The sequence below is a fragment of the Chanodichthys erythropterus genome, chromosome 4, assembly GCF_024489055.1.
Source record: "Chanodichthys erythropterus isolate Z2021 chromosome 4, ASM2448905v1, whole genome shotgun sequence".
Classification (NCBI taxonomy): domain Eukaryota; kingdom Metazoa; phylum Chordata; class Actinopteri; order Cypriniformes; family Xenocyprididae; genus Chanodichthys; species Chanodichthys erythropterus.
In genome coordinates, this window is record NC_090224.1 from 9,618,644 (window position 1) to 9,635,404 (window position 16,761).

Here is a 16,761-nt window from a genome sequence, read left to right on the forward strand (position 1 = left end):
AGTTTTGCTCTCTGTGTGTGTTTAAATAATTGTGCTGTGCATGTCATTTTAGTGTGTTAGCAATTGGAAAAAACTGTAATTAACATTGTTTGTGAGTATGACTCACTCGCTTTATAACTTGCACACAGCCACTTCAAAACTGTTGATGAGCTTCTATAAGTTTGATTTCGGTTGTCATTTGTTGAAATAAATACAAAAGTCGGTGTCTGTCCCTGAATGTGACCCTCGATTATCCTTCGTGGTCATATGGGAAAGTGAATATTTACAAAAACAACATTAAAACTACTTACATTTACACGCTTCCAACAAAGAAATGCATCGACTTCTGTCAGCTTGTTAAACATATATTTATTTTATTTGGACATTTTCTACACTACGACGGCTGAAGCAGCAGCGCGTGACTGTTTTCATGGTAACCAGATCAACATGAACGGAATTCTACAAAAATGAAGTTAAAACACCAAATTATCATTCAATAGGATAAAATATCTTCTCCTCCCTGCAAACGATAGCATGAAGAATGTGAATATTTAACCAATTCAAAAACAAAAGGTAAGGTATCCATATTCATTTCAGTATCAGCAGACGCAAAACGCTATAAAGCGACAACTTTTAAAGTTAAAAAAACTAAAGTTATAAAAAACGGTATAAGATATGTAAACGATAAAAACACCTTCTGGGTTCTCGATTTTAAAGATTTGAGCAACCATAAACAACGCAAAACATACGAATATTGAGTTTTTTGATAGGATTCCTATATAGAAACATCACTCCCTGCCCTCCGGACACATTCGCGCTGCTGCTGTGACGTCACGTGAAACCAACCTATTCTGCGGCTTTGAACGAATTGTGAGAGTCGATTCAATGATTCATTCACAGCCACTTGCTTCGTCACTGAATGAATGACTCGATGACTCACTCATAACAGTGACTTGCTGCCACCTACTGGCGGTTTTAGTTTAATATTTAAAACTTTTAGCCTACTTAGTTTTACCATCGCATATTTCTCTATTGAACATTTTTATTTAAAACATTATTTATTTTATAAAGTTATTCATAAAGATAAAAATGGCACTGGAAAATCAATTTAGGGGGCAAATATTGTCCCTTAATGGTAAAGGTGTGACTGCAGTCGAAGTGGAAGAGAGGGGGTACGCGGAAGGATCGTAATGCCTTCAGGGGGTACTCCACGCTAAAAGGTTTGGGAACCACTGCCTTAGGGTACTGCCCCAGTGACAAGCTCTGTACCTTTATTTCTGCCATAGAGTCAAGTTAATTTATGCAGTGAATCTGTGCATTGTGTATCTAGTATATTCTTTTCCTTTATCCATTGAAAAACACTGTATGTCCAAAGATGACACGAAATTAGTGTCCCTCTTTCGTGTCCCTCACACATCTTATGTAAGTTAGCAAAAACATGTCTCTCAATATCTGAACCTTGATACCTCAGTGGACTTTTAAACAAGTGTTCACAATAAAATGGTATTGCTGTGTGCTCTCCTTTTCTAACTAAAAGACTGATTGGCTTTTTATTCAACCAAATATTGAATGAATATAAAAGAGAAAACTGAGCTAAACACTTTTTTTTTTTTTTTTTTTTTTTAACTGCCTATTTTGAGGCATCATTATAAATGAGCCGATTCAGGGCTACTGGCCCTTTAATTCTCCTGCTCCACGCCCACGGAGCTCGCGCTTGCCTTGAACAGTGTATAAACAAAGTTTACACAGCTAATATAACCCTCAAATGGATCTTTACAAAGTGTTCGTCATGCATGCGGCATGCATGCGTCGGATTATGTGAGTATTGTATACTGTTGTATTGTTTACACTGATTCTGAATGAATTTCAGGCTGTGCTCCGTGGCTAACGCTACACTGTTGGAGAGATTTATAAAGAATGAAGTTGTGTTTATGAATTATACAGACTGCAAGTGTTTAAAAATGAAAATAGCGATGGCTCTCGTCTCTGTGAATACAGTAAGAAACGATGGTAACTTTAACCACATTTAACAGTACATTAGCAACATGCTAACGAAACATTTAGAAAGACAGTTTACAAATATCACTAAAAATATCATGATATCATGGACCATGTCAGTTATTATTGCTCCATCTGCCATTTTTCGCTATTGTTCTTGCTTGCTTACCTAGTCTGTTGATTCAGCTCTGCGCAGATCCAGACGTTAATACTGGCTGCCCTTGTGTAATGCCTTGAACATGGGCTGGCATATGCAAATATTGGGGCATACACCCCGACTGTTACGTAACAGTCGGTGTTATGTTGAGATTCGCCTGTTCTTCAGAGGTCTTTTAAAGATTTATATAAGGAGGAGGAAACAATGGAGTTTGAGACTCACTGTATGTCATTTCCATGTACTGAACTCTTGTTATTTGACTATGCCAAGATAAATTCAATTTTTCATTCGAGGGCACCTTTAAATATGTTTTAGTGTTAGTTGCTCTAACAGAAAAAAAAAAAAAAAATAGTACCTTCTCAGAATTAGGGTTAGAAGACAGACTAAATTTAATATTAATTAATGTCAGTTTAATCATTGCAAATCATACGGTCTATATGGTTTTCTCTTTTTTTACTGAGCGCACTCAAGAGACAAACACATAGGGTAAAAATTCATGTGGCTGCTGGCCTCTGCAGATTGACCCTGTGTTCCATTCGGAAGGGCTCATCCCTATGCCCTAATTCTTTCAGAGGGTTTACCCTCCGGACTGAGAGCTTCGAAGGGATGAAGGGTGTAGGGATCAACAAAACTCTTCTTTTGGAAGGCACTTCAGCGTCATCTTACCGAGACAATCAAAGAGGAGTAGATTGTGGAAGCTGCGTCCTTTGAGTAACGTTAGTTTATTTATTTATTTTAGATTTATAGCACCATGTATATTGTATCTATGTATTTTAAACATTTGAATGGACTGATAAAGGGAGCTGTAAAGTATTTTTGTTGAAGTACAATGTCGTTTTGACCATAATAATACCAAATCTAACTCATATAAATATTACAGTAGTATAGAAAAATACTATATATAGATTTATAAGTAAAATTGAACTCCGAGCCTCCTGTGCCATTCTGTGACATCAAACAACTTCCCTGTGCAAAGGATCATGGGGGCCCGAAGTGTCCATCAGTTGTATCCTTTGAAATCCTTCATTCAGAAGGGCCCTTTGAAGGGGCTCGTTTTGAGCACTTTGGTTTGGAACGACCCTTCAATATGGCGGCCATGATTGTTTTCACTCTGAAGTGCCCTTCGGAGGGCGATATATCCCGTTTGGAACACACTGTGAATGTCTTGCTCAATGCTATGAGCAGTGCTGGGTAATAATAATAAGCCCATATTACATTACACATTTAAGGTAATTTATTTTATTTAAAGACATTTTTTATAATTTATAATAATTATAATTTTATAATAATAATTATATATTTTTTTGCAATTTATTTATTTAAAGAAAATTTATTCCATTCTTTGTTATCAACAACATTAAGTATTACATTACATCAGGGTTTCCAAGACTGAGGTTTGTGAAGGAACTGCAGTGTGGTTGTGAGTTGAATGGAAAGCTATTAGGTAATTCAATTATAAACATTTAAAATTAAAATAAATCATTTTAAAATAAAAACAATTAAAATAAAACACTTACAAAATATATTTCATTTTTTTACCCGCATGTCACATGACCATTAACCGACAGCAGAGAAACGTGAATTTAATTTTATTATTATTATTGTTATTATTATTATTATCATTGATTAATTTTTAATATTAACCTAACTTATTCACTTAAAATCTCAAGGAGTATGTAAGTAAATATATTAGGTCAAAGAGGTTCAGCTGACAAAAAAGTTGGGGAATGCAATTCATATAAATATGAAATGATGTGAATTGATTGAGCAGGATTGAATGGTTGCAGGATTGCAGTGTTGAGAAAATACTTCTTAAAAGTGAAATGAACTGTAAATCCAGTGATCAAATGCTGTGTGGGTCTCAGTTTTCAATGATAAGCACATATAGCTGGTGTATGTATGATTCCACAAACCTGAAAGACCTTCTGAAAGTATATAAGCAGGCTAAAGAGTAGTAGTGGGATCAATGAATTATGAAAAAAATATGAAAAACATGTAATCATGTAATCAATCAAAAAAGCAACTGCCATCTGATTACAAGCATTTTAAAATGTAATATAATATCATATATATTAACCTTTCCAGTCAAAACATATGGCACAAAATGAACAAAATACATTTTTCTAAAAGCACTTTTGAATTAATTTTGATCACACACCTCTAAGCAATCAATACATAAAATGTTCATCACAATATCTTCCTCGTGATGATTATAATGATGAGTAGGGATCAGTTTTAGTATCATTTTTGTCTATCCATGAAGACTTGCGTGGACAAATGTAATGAGTATTTACCCACAGAAAATAAGAGGTTAGTGGATAAAGTAAACAGGACAAAAGGGCAGAAGGTTTGATCATTTATTTCAGTGTCTATATCAGTTTAGTCATGTCTGATTGGTAATACACTTGGTCTAATAAATACGTGGGTCTAAGATTAGTAATTCTTCTTTTGGTGCTTAATGTCCTACTTTGCATCATCATAATTAAGAAGACATGAAAGAGACAGGCTTCTGCCATCACATTTTCACAAGAGGAGCCGCATGGAAGTTGTTGAGATGCTAATGTTTAAAAAGGTAAAATAGATTTTTTTTTTTTTTTTTTTTAATAATTATTGACCTTTCAGTCATGCAATGAGTGTTCATTTGTGAAAAAAAAATTAAAAAAAAAAATTCTCTGTATATCAATAAGATGTTACACAGAATCGAAGAATACACTAAATGAATCAATTAATCAACCCAAAAGAGCAAGCAAAGCAAGTGTCCCTTGAAAAAGCATTTTCTCTCTATTTGAAAGAGCATTGACATTACATGAAAGAGTTGCCTTTGTCCTGCCACAGAGACACAACATATGAACTTTGGAGTGGGGACTTTACTTTTTGCAACTGCTATCTTTCCTCCCATTCCTACAGGAACTGCCGTAATATATAAGGCCATTGACAGCAGTAATACAGCAGATTCCATCTCAATACGCAACGATCTAAGGAAAGAGCTTAACTGAACCCATCATGGGGGACACTAAGCTCTGCCTTTTGCTGCTTCTATGTGCAATAGCCGTGACAAGTAAGTACTATTGAGGATTTGTGACTGGTAGAATTTGTTTACTAATATACATATTGTTGTTGTAAATAAGAATTAATTCTTAAGTGTCCTTTTTAAAAAAAAAAAAAAAAAAAGGTTAGTCTTATTTTTTAAAGAAAATCTCATCTTTTCAAGCTGAAGGTGGTGCATAATATCTTTAAACAGGACAGAGCAGTGAGGTTGATTTTTTTGTTTCCAATTAAGCAAAATCAATCTATGCGCTAAGAGTGTAATAACTCCAAGTACAATACACTGATTTTTAGAGAGCTAAATATATCTTCTTGAGTCTGGGGGTCTTGCTATTCCAAATAAATTGGGTGATTATTCTATCCAAATTCCTAAAAAAAAAAATGATTTAGTAATGTAAACTGGGATACACTGATTAATATTAATACATATTAATATGACCTGCTAAAGAAATAAAACATTTGGACCATTTCTTAAAAATCTGTTGTGTGTGTTCACAACTTCAGAATATTTTATTTATAAAGCACATAAAAACATTTAGTTATGGTAATTCCTAGCTATTTAAATGAGTTTACTGTTTTTAAAAGAAAGGAGGAAAGTGTTTCAAATTGGTCCTTAGGGTTGATTGGAAACGTAACACTTTTTGAAAATTTAATCTTGTATCCTGAGATATTCCCAAATTTATCTAAGATTGACATAATGGTTGGCACTGATTGTAAGGGGTTGGAGAAGTAAACTAACAAGTCATCAGCATATAATGAAACTTTGTGTTCTTTTCCCCCTCTCATTATTCCACTATAGGCTGTAGATGCAAGTAAAGAAATTGCTATGGGTTCTATTGCTAAAGCAAATAACAGGGGTGAAAGAGGGAAACCCTCTCTTGTAGAGCAATTTAATTGAAAATAACGAGTTATTATTGTTTGTTTTTATATAAGTTTGGGGGTGGGCATATAACAAGTTTAATAAATGAAATAAAATTAGAACCAAACCCAATTTTTTCCAGAGTGGCAAAGAGGTAATCCCACTCCACCCTATCAAACGCTTTTTCTGCATCCATAGAAATAAGTACCTCGGGTTGGGTGGGATTGGGACTAGATGTGTATATAATGCTTAATAATCTTCTAATCTTAAAAATAAGAGGCGATTTCTGATGAATCCTGTTTGATCCATGGAGATCACAGTTGGAATAGCTTTTTCAAGACGAGTATTTTGTTATCAACATCAAGACGACTGATAGGCCTATATGAACCAGGGTCTAAAGGGTCTTTATCTACCTTGTGTATTAAAGAAATATTTGCCTGAAAAAAATGTTGGTGGTGAACAGCCTTTCTCAAGTGATTCATTAAAGACCTCTAAAAGTAATGGAGAGGTTCGTTCACTAAAAGATTTATAAAACTTGGTTGTGAAACCGTCCGGACCTGGGGCCTTTGAACTTTGCATATTGTATATCACTTGTTTTATTTCATTAATAGTTAGCGGTTGTTCCAAGATATCCCTGTCTTCCATACTTAAAGATGGAATGTCAAGTGATTCAAAAAACTGCTCTATACATGCTGGGTCATTAATAGATTCTGAAGAGTATAATTTGACATAAAATCTCTTAAAAATAATATTTAATGTGGGTCAAATGTACTTTACCTTTTCTAATTTCCGTTATCAGTCTTGATGCTGCAGTTTCTTTAATTTGCTGAGCAAGGAGTTTACCTGCTCTCTCTCCATGCTCATAATATGTGGCTTTCACCCACATCAGCCAATCAGTAGTTCTTATACAATTCTGGTGAGGGGGAAGTTGCATACTCACAATCTATTTCTTGTATTCTGTCCATTAATTTCTTTTTTTGTTCTTTACGCTGTTTCTTGATCGAGATACTATGAGAAAAAATGTGTCCGCACATATACGCTTTAAATGCCTCCCAAAATGTGGATTTGGAAGCATCAGTCATATAGTTTGTCTCTAAATACAATCCAATTTGAGCTTTGGTTTGTTCTACAAATACTTTATCTGCCAATAAACTATTATCAAACATCCATTTAATAGTGTCATATTTGGTTTCAAATAATATCTGAAGACCTAGGGGGCTATGGTCTGATAATACCATTGCTTCATAATCACAATGTAAGACTCCTGACAAAAGTTTATAATCAATTTTTAAAAAAAATCTATTCTGGAACAAGAGTTATGGACCGGTGAGAAAAAAGAATATTTCGTTGGTTTGGGAAGATAAATCTCCATAATCTATAATTTTAAAGCTTTTCATAAACGTGTAACAATTTGGCTGATTTAGCTAGGGGTGAGAAAAAAAAGTGCCAATTCGTTTTTCTTAACAACTTCGAACAACATGAACGGTTTGAAAAATAGCTCCATTCACTTTTTCAGATTGAGAGAGTTGTACAAAGAAGAGCAGAGCAAGTTTAGAAATCCCTTTTTACCCATTATTCCAACAAAAAGATTAGCAATCAATCTGACTTCCCACTTAGCTCCTTTCTAGAAACAATAAAGAAAAAAATGCTCTATAGACCTATTTACACTCTTGTGGTTCTTTCACTTTAACATAGTCAGTGGTTAAGTTACAGTTCATTTCCTGGTGAACATGACTGATATATAAATACAACTCTTGCTTACGTGCTGTAAATGATAACAGATGCGGCACCTCTGCCTATCAAATCTTACAGTTCGGCTATCAGGTTTGAATTTTGTTCTCGATAAATTTCTCAGCTTCAAATGTGTACCTGATTCTGTCCACGGTGATTGCCAGTTTGGCTGGGTAGAACAAACTATAGTTAATCCCGGCTCGCAGCTTGGCCTTCACTGGATTGAATGCGGCGCGCAGTTAGCCAACCTCTGGACTCATATCGGGGAAGATGTGTACCGGTTATCCCTTGTAGTAGAGACAGCCTTTCAACAGCTTCAGATTTTTTTCCTTGTCAAAATAATAGTGAAAACGAGCAATTATTGCTCGGGGCCTCTCTCCCGGCTTCGGTTTTGGCGGGAGTTCCATTGTAATTGCACTCAGTGAAATAGGAGAGTCGTCGTATATGTTCGTCCATTTTTCTTTTGCTTTTTTCCGTCTTCGTATTACGCTGGATCGTCGATGTAACTTTTTTGCATCACTTATTTATTCGAGAAGCTCCCTTTCTCTGCTACACACTCCATGCGGGCGGAAGCGAAAGTCATCCTTCAGTTCTAATCATACTGATTTGTTTTTATGCTATGGAAAACAGTTTAAAATATTTTTGTAGGCTACATCAGTATTAAACATAAAAAACACAGATGATAAATATAAAACAAAATAGTGCTTCTGTTATCTTGTATTTATTCTAATGGTGGGCCGTTATCGGCGTTAACTTGCTGCGTTAACGTGATCTCTTATCGTGCGATAAAAAAAATATTCTCAAAGTTGGGTTGGGAGCTGGGTCTATAGGCTACTACGCAAGTTATGATGACTTTTGCTGCGTTCACGTCACCTCGTATTTACCGGATTCTTGAAATGACAACACGTGACGTTATATTCGGAGCTGTTCACGTCCTCGGACTGGCAATTATGCGTTTCCATGGCACTATTATCAACGCCTAAATGAATCTACAGCGGTCAGGTGGTACAGCGGCAACATGGTACATGTGGGAGCTTTCAGAAAACTCCCAGCTTACAAGCTGTAATTACGAGTTCTACAAGGACGTGAACGCTTTTACAAGCTAGAATCTCGTAACTACAGGAATTACGAGGCCGCGTGAACGCACCTTTTCACCTTGATATTTTAGCGCGGATGTATACCTAGCCGAATTGACCCTTCGCAAAGACCCGCCCCCCTTAGTTACTGTTGCTTTGTCCGACAAGCCGTGGCGCTGTCACGTCACACGCAGTCGTTTACACTGCACGCGTGTGTGTTGCGTTACGGCTTCGGCATAGTTTTGTTCCGTCCTCTGAGCGGTGTCAACTCACACCAGAAGCATTTCAGAAGCGAAGCGGCTGGATTCGCGAGACCACTAGATTTGCCTGTCCAACGTTGTTTTCGTTGATTTTTTTCATGTTTTTAATGGCTAAATTGTTATATATTGTCCGGTTTAATTGTGTTTATTGCTATGCCATAATTTATGTTGCTGTATACAGATGAAGTTAATAATTTTACACTTAATATTCAGTTATGGACAACAAAAACAAAGAAATTTCAAGTTTTTCAACTTCAAATCTCTTGTCGTCAGTTTCTGGCATCGTAGTGAAGTGAAATATGAGCGGGAGTTTACTCAGGGTGATTATTTTGACTTTATTTTGTATTTGAGCTGCGCGTCTTGGACGCGGCGTCCGTCAAAAATAGGCGAGGCGCCTATCTTTAGCGAAGCGGCGCGGCGAGCCGCTTCTGGGACGCTTCTCAAACGCACCGCGCCGCGGCTGGTGTAAACACGAGCATTGACTAGAGTGGCCGCGTATCAGTATGGCGTTCGGACGAGGTCAAAAATATGACGTTGCAACTTGCACTCGTCTCACTGAACGTCTCACTATGGAAGGCCAAAAGGGCCAAAACGTGTGAAACCGACGTCTTAACACGTAATTACGTGTTAACGCGCAAATGACATGTTAACGCGTAATTACGTGTTAACGCGCAAATGACGTGTTAACGCGTAATTACGTGTTAACACGTTATTTGCGAAATAAAAAACGTGGGACTTTACCACCACCTGGTGGTGTGGTGTACTTGCACAAGCAGATTAGGATTGCAAATGGCAGGATTTTGTCTAAAATAAATCTTTAAAAATGAACAGTGAGCATAAATAGGCTACAACTATGGCTACACATAATAATTATAGCATACATTTTTTATTTGTATTTATTTTAATCCTAACACATGTCTTCAAATGAATGAATGTTGTTGCTCTCAAAACAATTAACACAGCACAGTAAACACTCTTATGTTGATGAAATTTCATGTTCCATGTTTTTACTGATTTAGTATCAGTGTGTCATTTTAATGTTTCCAATTAAAAGTTTGTGCAATAGTTGCTATAGCTATGAGAATTTTAGGACCTTACCATGACAACTAGCAAAACCTTTTGTAATTTTCCTCAGTTCATGGATTTCAGGGTCAACTTCCTGCCTGCCCCGCCCACCTACGTGATGTCACACCAACGAGGGCATCCCATTTTAATTATGTAGTCTCACAGCTATTGCTCAGCAAAAAAAAAAAAAAAGTTTTTATTTTCATTCATCAGGTGAGAAAATAAACTCTGTATTGTTGTCCCAGTTGACCTTATCACCCTTAATTCACCCTAAATGGATCTGTTATGTTAGCATAGGTAAAACATCGGGACACAAAATTGAAATTCTAATGAATGTGAAAATTTAGTTAATGGATGATTTCGTGTCGCGTTGCCAAAAAAAGTATAGCGTAATTACTTTGTTTTGATATCAATCTTATCAGAGATTACAGTTTTCTCAATTGACAAACTGTAAAAACTAAGTCGACAGAGCCCTCTGCTATGAACACTAAAATGCAGATCAAAATTATTCGAGATGCTGGCAGTGTGCAAAGCTACATCTGAAAACAATAAAATCTTTCTGTAGGCCTGAAGGAGAACATATCAATAGAAAATACAGGGTTCGATATTAAGCTTTGTCCTTTGGATAAGTAAATTGGTCCAAGCAAAAAAGTTGCTTGTCTGGAAATGTTTTATTTATTTATTTTGGTGTAAATATAATTTATTCTGAAGCTATGTTCTCAACAGTGTTCCAACAGCTTTTGCATATTTATATCTGCATATTTGTAATATTTACCCCAAGGGCATTTTTTCCCCTAATCTTATATTACAGTATTTCACAATTGCTACATTAAACGAGCTCCTCCGACACCGACAGAGAGTCGTCGCAACCCCAGATAGCGCTCTGAGTCCCCGCGAGATTCAGAGCAACTCTGGCACCGCTGGATACTGTACGCCGTTACGGAGGAATCGAATTTTGGTTGCAGGTGGCGGATAGTTTGAGAACAAGCGGACCGCTTGTTGCGGTTGAGTGCGCCGCCGCGGCTGGACCGAGGTACTCTGTTGTTTTGTGTTGCTCATTGGAGTGAAGAGGCCAGTTTGTGTTTTTATTAGGCCACAACACACACATGCAACGACTCAGGCCTGCAACAGTGGTGTTTGTGGATGTATGCGTGTGAGTGTGGGCCCACAGATGTGTAATTCATATATGTTTGTTGTCTATAGTTGCAACGTCATATTAATGAGCTCGTCCGAACGCCATATATCAGCTCCGGTAGCCGCGTCGCAACCGTAGCGCGCCGCACACGCGTGCAGTGTAAAACCCGGCCTGATAAATGCATCGCCGGAGCAAAGAGGACACTGACAAGACGTCGACAGACAAGGCAGAGCAGGTTACTTGTGATATTTAACAAAGTCACAGCTTTAAAACTGTGGAGTTTTTTTTTTAAAATTTCAAACAATAAAAACTGTTTTGTTACTCTTTAATATGTCGTGACAGATTGCTGTAGCGCCTCAACTCAGGCTCGTAAACCGATCATCTACGAGTCCATTTATAGCATCAAATAAACATGTTCATTCGAATGAACATGAGAATCAATGTTGTTTCAAACGCGGAGAGATGTCAATACACAATTTTTCAAGTTTAACTCCACCGAGGTTAATCTTCTATCTGCTTTGTCGGACAAAATGGCGGATTACTTTTAGTCATTTGCTGCGTCCCAATTCGCCTACTTATACTACGCCCTAAAAGTGTACTCTTTCTGTGCACAAAAAGTACTTACTTTTGAGTGTGTAGCAAAAGAGTGGACAAGCTTTGGGACATACTATCACGTCATACAATCGCGTCTTTGCTCTCTGCCGCATCCAGTCACGGTAAACTGCCCTGTCAACCATCTTACATCCTCCACATTTCATTTAGCTCATTTCCTACCATATCGGAGAGAAATGCAGCACGTTGATCTGCAGTCGCGAGGAGAACTCTTCTCATATTAATGCATAATGATGCATTTAAAAGTTAATTGCCAATCAGATCTTTATAAAAGTCCACATTGGTATGTGCAGATGAAAAATAGCACATATAACATTAAAATAAATATTTTCTATCAGTTTGAACTGATTATTATAATAACTATAATGACTATAGTCACTCAACCTCTCAGCCATGTTTTGTAGTTTTTAACACTTTTTACTCGCGTTTGTAGTTCTGAACTGAATCCTCCTCCAAAGCGCAATGGGTTGTGGGCAATATTAGCCTCTATAGTGTGCACGGATCCACATTTTGAAAATCTACCGGAAATAGTAGACCATCCGGGGACTTTTGGCATACTCTTTTCTATATACTATGCTTTGGGACACTTATTTTAATCTCACATACTATTTAGGATGGATAGTATGGACATTGGGACGCAGGGACAATTTGGGTATCTCACATATTCTGAATGTCTTCGGCAGAATTCAAATGAGCCATTTTAATCTAGATTAATTTCGATATTAATCTAGATTTAAAAAAAAAATAATCTATGCCCACCACTAATTTATTCATTAATTATTTTTGGTGTTTGTTTATATATATTTATCTATTGTTGTTAAAGGGATAGTTCACTCAAAAATGAAAATTCTATCATCATTTACTCACCCTCAAGTTGTTCCAAACCTGTATGAATTTCTTTGTTCTGCTGAACACAAAAGAAGATATTTTGAAGAATATGGGTAATCAACCATTTGATAGGCTCCATTGACTTCCATAGTATAGAATTTTCATTTTTTGTGTGAACTATCCTTTTAAAGAATAACATTAAATTGTATTATATGGTACTGTTAAAGTTTTTATATTGTTTGTATAGTACTTTATGTTCATACTGTTTTTCACTTTAGATGCTCAAAACGAGGAATTTTCATGCCTTTGTAAGTGCCATACTATTAACATTTTTTGAGAAAATATAATGTCTATAAGAAATTCTATATGGTAGGCTATACATTATGTAATGATCTTTATCAGGAAAAATAAAACAAATAAGAAAACCATCTCCTTTAAGTTATGAGTTACTGTAATAGTAAAATTTGTTCATTTTCTTTAGAATTTATCATTTCATTTAAGAAAAGCAAACTGATGTTGTGGAGCAGAGTCATATATGAGTGTTCTGATGTGATTGTGCTCCCCTAGTGGCCAAAAGGTACAAGAGCTTTAACAAGTATGCATACACCTACGAAACAGAGTCTCTAAATGCCCTGAATGGAGCAATCAATGGCCCCAAGGCCAGATGCAAGGTATAAATGTTGACACTGTGAATATTAAAAAATCTTGTTTTTTTCATAAAACTTAGAAGTTCATACATATTCTCTTTTAAATAGGTTGAAATTGAGGTCCCTCGCACATGTAGCTACATCTTGCGCACAACGGAGTGTGCATTAAGTGAGGCGATCGATGTTGATGCAGAAGGAAATCCTATCTTTGGGCCATCTGCTGGTGCAGATGCTTTCAAGGCTGCCATGGAGAAGTATGTTTCTCAAGGCATTCTACACTGAGCAGATAAGAAGAAGCTGATCATGTTAAATAAACACTGACATCTCAATTCTCAGGAACCCATTGAAGTTCACCGTTGAGGGAGACGATGACATCAAGTTGTTTCCAGAGGATGATGAACCAGTCAACATTTTGAATGTCAAGAGGGGTCTAATCTCTGCCCTTGCAGTGCCTGTGTTGGAGGATGACAGAAACAGGAGAATGGTCAGTCATTCACTATAAATCTTGATAACTTTCAAAAAATATTGATATACATTGACTAATCCTTTACAATTTTTCCCCAAAACCAGCCCACCATCTACGGTATGTGCAAGACAGGCTACTCTGTGAACTCCAGAGAGGACATTGCCACTGATGTCACCCTCAACAGAGACCTTTCTAAATGTGACAATTTCAGGCCTGTCAAAGACCACACTAGTCCCCTGGCCCTTATCACAGGCATGGTAAGTCATCCAGTCTGTGAATAATACAAAATAACTGTGTGCTGGATATCTAATGGTTTCAGTAATGTGTTAACTTGCTTTCTTTTTCATCACACAGCACTACCCACTTGCTCAGCTCATCAGGAGTAGCCAAACCTGCAACTACAAGTTTGATAATGCACAGAAGCATATGACATCTGCTTCCTGCACTGAAAACCACATGCTTGTGCCTTTTTCTTACAAGTGAGTTCATTGACAACTACATGTGTTTTTGATTTTTGACAGATCGTTTGTTCCCTTTCAGTCGGTCACGTTCGACGTACGTCAGTAGTGACCGACGAATTGGGATATCGCTAGAGAGCCCCTATCAGCTTCGAGAGAACTAAAACAAGCCAATGGAATTGGCGTGCGATATTTGCATAATGCGCACCTCTCCTAACAGGTGGATATAAAAAGGGGGGCAGATGCAATCGCACTCTGTCTTTCGCTTCGGAGCCTACCTGGTGTCCTGCGGCTGTTAGAACTTCAAGCCTCTGAAGAAGTTTCGGCGCTTGTGTTGGTGTGACGACGCCTGCAGCGAGGTCGCGAGTTGGAGTGAGCCGGGTGGAAACATCTACTGTTTTCCCAGCGTTCCGCTGTAATTCCACTGGTTGGTCTGCGATTTGGTCTGGTTCCTCCTGTGTTTTTCTAAACACATCGTGACGCTCCCTGTGTGCTCCCTGAAGTTTCCCCTTCTAAAAGAGCTTCACAGACAGACACTGCGTCTTTTTCAAGATGTCATTCTGTCTGTGCGTTTCTGGAGGCGGTCGTTTCCTATCCTCTCTGACGGCCACGATCATTTTCTCTCATGTCTGCTTAGCGTGCTGAGACTGTGTTTGTGGGTGGTCATATTTTCTTATGGAAATATGTCCACGTCGGCGCGTTGTTTGCTCGCCTTTCTCGTAAGGGCTTGAGCGCTCAGCGCGCCGTGTGCCGTCGAATTGCCATGGCAACCCTGCGCGCTGTCTGGCGCTCTAGATGCACGGTCGAGACTCGGCTGCCTTTAATGAGGTGGAGTGCCCTCACTTATTCCCCGAGTTATTTTTCTGAATCAGAAAAGTGCTACTTTGGTTAATAAGCCTGGGTGACCAGAGGATCACAGTGGGGCAATACCCGCCGAGTCATTCTCCGTGGGCCCCCCACTCCTCTAGTGCATCGCAAACATGTTGTGACTATGTTCGTGGGTGGATCATGTTTAGAAACAACATGGCCACGTCGGTGCCCAGGGTGCCGTGTGTCGTCCAGTTGGGCGGCCACGTTCACTGTCCAACATGGCTGGTAGCTTCTGCATGTGTTGCTGGTCCTCCTTAAAATAAATATGGAGGACCTAACATCTTAGTCAGGGCTCCAGCAGAGGATCAGATGTCGACTGCTACATTGGAGAGAGTATTGTTGGACTCTGAACATGAAGATGAGGCTGAGCGTCCCACGGTTGTGGCGTGCTCATGCCGAATCGGATTCAGACTTTGCAACCATGCTTTCCCGGGCCCCTGGGGGTGTCGTGCGACGCGTACTCGCCTTGCCCCGCCCCCTGGCTTAGCCCGGATGTGCATGAAAAAACTTGGCAGTTTGTGGCCTTTTTTGGCATTAATATGGAACGCCAAGAGGGTCATAATCTGCACTACAAGTTTTTTCTCTCTCACTACCCCCTAGGGTGGGGTGGCAGTGCTACAGGCACACCACCTCTGCCCTGCATGAGTCTTGGCCCCTGGCAAGTCTGCGGTAGGTCAAAGCACTCATTGCATATGGGTAGTTCTGAGTCGGGGTTGAGCTACGCAGGATGCAAATCATAGCGCAGGCCCCTGGCCAGACAATGTCCACCATGGTGGTCCAGAAACACCCCTGGCGAGTCTTGCTGGGATGTGCCGTCGTCAAAGTGTGCTTTCTCAATGCGCTCATCTCACAAACTGGCCTTGAACCCAGCCCGCTCAACCCGCAGTCACCTGACTAGCGGGAGACGGTCCTGGAGATATGGCGACCTGGAGCTGACGTAAACGGTTCTTTCGGGGGACGATGCTCGCATCGCTCCCTCCCCCGGAGGAGGGCCGGGTGGAGAATTGGTCTGTTCCGCCGCTGGCTCTCCGGAGTCCAGCGGTACCCACTAAGAACTGTTTTCCGATCCTCTACATCCCAAGAGTGTGGCTGGCGGTGTGCAGCGCCCCGCGTTGCTACTCCCAGCCCCCTCTCACCTCGCCAGCAGGTGTCAGTGTGTTGGTGCAGGCCGCGCCCCGTGTGCCGTCTCCCATACGCACTGCTACCTCGCAGAGTCTGATCACACTCTGGGCCGCTACCATGCCGCCCGAGTCGGGTCCCCGTACTCTGGTTCGCTGCCCCACCCCCGGTACGTCTGTGGTGCGTTTGGTTCAGCTGGCTCGGTGCCTGGAGGCCTGGTTAGTGCCCCCAGCCCGTTCCGCTGGCTCATTCGTACTATCAGACTCGGCTATGCGATTCAGTTCGCCCGGTGTCCTCCGGCGTCCAGGGGTGTCCACTTCACTTGGGTGTCGTTGGACATTGCACCTGTTCTCCGAGTGGAGATTGCTGTCCTCCTGGCGAGGGATACAATCGAGCCGGTCCCTCCAGCCGATTTGAAGTCAGGTTCAGCCCTACTTCATTGTACCCTAAAGGGCG

General features: G+C 39.4%; 1 protein-coding gene across 3 annotated transcripts in view; it reads left to right on the plus strand.

Moving 5' to 3' along the window:
* The first annotated feature begins 5,085 nt into the window (after nt 1-5,085).
* LOC137019030 (apolipoprotein B-100-like) overlaps nt 5,086-16,761 on the plus strand; it is a 29,784-nt gene continuing 18,108 nt past the window's right edge. For all 3 annotated transcript variants that reach the window (XM_067383996.1, XM_067383998.1, XM_067383999.1), the window contains exons 1-7: nt 5,086-5,192; nt 13,024-13,053; nt 13,313-13,416; nt 13,501-13,646; nt 13,729-13,876; nt 13,963-14,115; nt 14,213-14,337. In XM_067383996.1, the coding sequence (XP_067240097.1) occupies nt 5,138-5,192; nt 13,024-13,053; nt 13,313-13,416; nt 13,501-13,646; nt 13,729-13,876; nt 13,963-14,115; nt 14,213-14,337 (761 nt within the window). In that variant the 5' untranslated portion in view covers nt 5,086-5,137. The remainder of the gene's footprint in view (nt 5,193-13,023; nt 13,054-13,312; nt 13,417-13,500; nt 13,647-13,728; nt 13,877-13,962; nt 14,116-14,212; nt 14,338-16,761) is intronic.